The following is a 4441-nucleotide window of genomic DNA, read 5'->3' as shown; positions in this document are numbered from 1 at the left end:
TNNCACCTGTGGACAAAGGCGCTTGTGGCTGATCCATCATCAGGCGCTTTATGGAATACAACATTGTATAACGCGCCGACATTCGTTTGTTCTGACCAGTGATTTCATCCCACTAGGTCGAATTTTTTCTTGCTTTNGAATGGNAGGTGTTCGTGTCTGGATATAATTTCTTTTGATTTTGGCAGTGGCAGTCTCACTTTTGCAGTCGAGATATTCTGGTTCTTCCTTATTTTCGATACATGGTGTCTGTACCATTTCTCTGATTGGTTTCTACTTTTGAGTCTCAACTCAGATTTCATGACCGTTTTGTCTTGACCATGCGTCTGACGCCATTGAATACAACATCGAGATAACCGCCAGACGTTTGTCATTTCTGACATCGCTTCATGTTCATGATTATTTCGTTTGTTTGATTCATTACCTGTTTTGTTTTTTTTCATTTTTTCTGACTCTGCGTTTGATTGCTTTTGCTTATCTGCTGAAGGAGCGTTGCCCATTTTATATTGGAAAAGTGCGTTAAACAGAAGGAAAATTCTCAATACACTGAGAAGTTTGTATTGCGTACTTGCTAGACTACCATTCTTTAAAACATTTGAAGATTAAAATGTTTTTAGTTTAAACAACACGCACTGTTTATTACTGTGAAAGTTTAAATTACATTGTTAAAGCAAATTTATTGATTTCATTGATTTTCAGCTGAATTCTAGTTTTGTTTATACATAGGGCATTTACTGTTTTAAAAATTTTTGATTAAAGCATCGCCAAAAGATTTCAATTTTATAGCTAGAATTTACAATAATTTCAACTTTAAAAACTTTTAGTATTGGGATTTCAATATTTATATCCGCTAAAAGTATGCCGTTGAAATTTATTCACATGGAAATGGACTTTTGTTGTCTTTTAGGAACCAGTGTGTTATAATAAATTGTATCGCTCTTCGCATATGCTTGTGTGAAAACGTTGGGTTTACACTTAACAAACAATAAGTATTATTCTAAAATATTTTTTAATTTCATTTATTAGGACAAAGGCGATGGTAGTTCATACTTGAGTGGGCACTTTTTGCACTTTTATGACTTTTCAGTTAATAATTATAACTGAAATTAACTTTTTTACCCAAGCTTCTTTGAATTTCCACGTTTTCAACAGTGCAAAACTGTCGCAAATGGCTTTCAATCATTCAGATTCCACCTGAAATATTTAAATTTACCAAAATGATTAAAAGATGACTATATAATAACTAAAAAAACTAGATACCCGTCGAGAAGACATTTCGTTAATATTATGTCAGCAGCCGCCAATGCCATGATGCATTTTAAAATTATACTACAGACGATCGTTTCATTGTACCAGTTGAGATTCTGCTGACACAACTTTAGCAACGTCAAATTCGCTTCCATGTAGACACTTTGTTTGTCGCATTGTTCACCAACATGCCTTTCCAAAAATTCAATATTATCCAGATTGTAGCTGCATGCAAGCAAATTTCAAATTCAGTGCCATCTATCATTTAAAAAGTAAACTGTGCAAATGAAACAGACCTGTTCACTCCATCGCAGCGTTCTAAGAATTGTTCGCGATATTTTTATATTTCAACAAATCCCTGTAACTAATTCATTCATCATTAGAAAATGAGCTGAATTTAATGCAAAAAAGGCAACAAAATTTTAGTATTAAAATCACGAATTTCAAGCAACAACGCAATAAAAAGCTGTAGCGGACGCGGGTCAAGCTAACAACTCTATTTGTCCAGACAACAAAGCGGGAGAAAAATGAAGCTACCGTAAGCGGATTTAGACTTGAAGATTAGAGGTGGATTGCAGGAGTGGTGGATGGAAAGGAGCGTGGTTGTCGTTGGTTCAGAAAGCTTGTTGTGACGCATCGTCGACGGTCTTTGTTCGTAGTTCCTATGAACACTATACTCTCTGCCCGTCTTTTGATTGTTATAGTGTCATCGGGAAAGCTCGAAGCCGGAAGAAAGGGAAGCAAAGCCAGTGGAAGCCAAGGGGAGATGACTGAGCAGAAAGGCCCACCGGCCGACACCGGTTCGTCGTCGCTTAGCGACGAATGTGCTAATAGCGCAATTGCAGGGTGAATGAGCCTTTCTGAGAGAGCGGCTCGTTACATTGGGGTCTGTCCAAGAAATAACACTAGAAATGTACCGGGGCGCCTGCTATAGTCCGCCCCTTCTTTTCGCCCAGAGATGAACCCCGTCGAGTGGCTGGAGAGGCTGGAAGACTTCTTCTACGTCAGCAGAGTTCCGCCCTCTGACTACGGCGTGGTCGCTCGCTACCTGCAACTCAGTCCTCCGCCGCCAGCTCTACCCGGCGGGACAAGCAAAGGAGAACTCCTTTGAGGAGTTCAAGAAACGGAGTCAACAGGGTGGCTGATCGAGCGGTTCCACGCCCTGCATCAACGTGAAGGCCAAACCATCGAGCAATACGCCCAGGAGGTAGCAGAGGTTGGACGCAGAGCCGGCGTGTCAGAACGCGACCTTGTATCGCCGGGGGAATAACCTCAAAGGAGGCGAATCTGGTGATCCGGTTGCAGGAACCGACAACCCTTACCGAAGCTCGGAGACTGGTTAGTAAAGTCATGCAGTCTGAAGTAGATTTCACCAGAGGCGGCAGTCGCACATTGGTTATCCAAAGCCAGAGAAGACCGAACTGACCCAGTCAATCGATGCCTTCATACAAGCTGGTGAACAAGCTTTCCCTGAAGCTGGAAAGGCAGAAACCGACGGCTGTACGACCTGCCGGAAGAAGAGGCGGCTGCTTTAACCGTTTGATGGATTGTTGGGGTGTAGCACACCCCAAGAGGTTTTCTTTTCGACGCATTCTGTCAATTTTCATTTTTATAGTCTAAAGCTTTGTGACATCTCTTTTGAAACAATAAGACATTTTTAAAAAAAGTGCAATGTTCCAAGAATTTTTTTTGGTCTACAGAACATTGTAAAATTAAAAGGTACGTTGTTGGTTTGTTGGGGTGGGGTCCACTCCACTTTAGAAAACATGTGTAAAAGCCGGAAGTATGTGCAATTTTTATGAAATTTCTTTTATTGGATAGTATGAAGAATACTGCATATGATGGCATCTAAGTGTTTTTAATTTCGATAATTTTAAAGCCTTTTATTGGCAAAAAATGCAACAAAATCAACGTTAAAAATCGTCATTTTTAGTTTTTCTTCGTGTAGACTTAATTTTGCAAAATTCGTGAATAAGCAGCACGTTATTTGGCACATTTTGAGACTAAACTCAAATATTTAGTCATTTTTTTGAGTTCCAAAATGACTAAGTTTCTCTAAGCCCTTTCTATAGTATTAACATAAAGATTTGTCCCCACTTGGTCCCACTTATGTTCCCCTTCGGTCCCACTGTTCACTTATTGGTCGTTGACCACGCTATTTTATTGGACCGTCAAGTCTTTGTCGTATTGGTTTTCCTTGTCTAATTGCTCATTGATTCAAATCTTTCCCTTGTGATTAACTGTAACATTTTTTCATTTCATTGGGTCAAATATTCCATTTTGGATTACGTAACTTTAATAATAGTGACGTAACATTAATAATGGAAATATTATTCCAAAATTTTATTGTCTGTTTGAAGTTTCGTCATTCATTGAAATTTTGTTTATTTAAATATATTATTTGTGGTGAAGTTTATACTTTTTCATGATCAGCATTCCCGAACATAATTTTTATCATTATTCTATATTTTATTGTACCAAAGTGACGTTATATGAAATGCGATAGTAATAATTCAGAAAAAACAATACATAAAACAAGTTAAATAGTGATTTTTATTTTTCACTACCCAACAGCAACAACAACAATAATAAACAACATATCAGTGAACGAAATTAACAAAGTGGTATCAGGGCGATTTCAAAATTACAAATTATTGTGTGTGGATAAAGGCTAAAGACAGCCGCTTTGTTTATTGAAGCTTGAAAAATAAACTCGTATTTGCCAATATCTTTAACCGTACATAGCAACAGACTACTGGCACCAGCTTACTCGCCACAATGGCATGGATGGTAAAATGTTATTCATATCATTGAGGTACAACCTTGAATGTACCATCCGTACCCCAAATTTTTACGGTTGCCATCAGTCTATATAGGGCATGTGCTCATCTACCCGGCAAGTTTCAACGTGATCTTTTCGATCCATCCCAGCCGGAACTTCTAAATCTGTCCACACTGCACTCCGCAGCCTTCTTTATCCTATACCAATATAAAGTAATTGTTAATAACTAGGAACACATGCTGTACATTCAGCGCATACTTTTGAACATCTCCAATATTTCTGTTTGCGGGCACGTTTTATTTATATATCCTGGCCAACATACCCCCGAAATTGGACCAAATCCCGCAACCATTTGGTACAAGAAGGAACTCAGGGACATCAGCCATAACAAGGAAACAGAAAAAATGATTCGAA

The 4441-nt window shown here is 38.5% G+C and overlaps 1 protein-coding gene across 1 annotated transcript; it reads right to left on the bottom strand.

Annotated features, from left to right (window-relative positions):
- Positions 1-1172: 1172 nt before the first annotated feature.
- On the bottom strand, positions 1173-1882 carry Tsp_00068 (eukaryotic translation initiation factor 3 subunit K). The gene is made up of 4 exons (XM_003375800.1): positions 1783-1882; positions 1542-1563; positions 1258-1470; positions 1173-1191 (listed from the first exon to the last, which is right to left on the bottom strand). Exons 1-4 carry the CDS (start codon positions 1880-1882, stop codon positions 1173-1175), a joined length of 354 nt encoding a protein of 117 aa, XP_003375848.1.
- Between the last annotated feature and the right edge of the window lie 2559 nt (positions 1883-4441).

Source organism: Trichinella spiralis (assembly GCF_000181795.1).
Source record: "Trichinella spiralis strain ISS 195 chromosome Unknown Scfld4, whole genome shotgun sequence".
Taxonomy (NCBI): domain Eukaryota; kingdom Metazoa; phylum Nematoda; class Enoplea; order Trichinellida; family Trichinellidae; genus Trichinella; species Trichinella spiralis.
This window is presented reverse-complemented; position numbering and strand designations above follow the sequence as displayed.

What these genes read in the sequence shown, in the direction of transcription:
- Tsp_00068 (XM_003375800.1), bottom strand. Translation starts at nt 1,882, where the DNA reads ATGCGTCACAACAAGCTTTCTGAACCAACGACAACCACGCTCCTTTCC. An exon ending in CAAGTCTAAATCCGCTTACG is followed by an intron (nt 1,564 to 1,782) that starts GTAGCTTCATTT and finishes AACAATTCTTAG; the next exon opens with AACGCTGCGATGGAGTGAAC. An exon ending in CGCTGCGATGGAGTGAACAG is followed by an intron (nt 1,471 to 1,541) that starts GTCTGTTTCATT and finishes GCTTGCATGCAG; the next exon opens with CTACAATCTGGATAATATTG.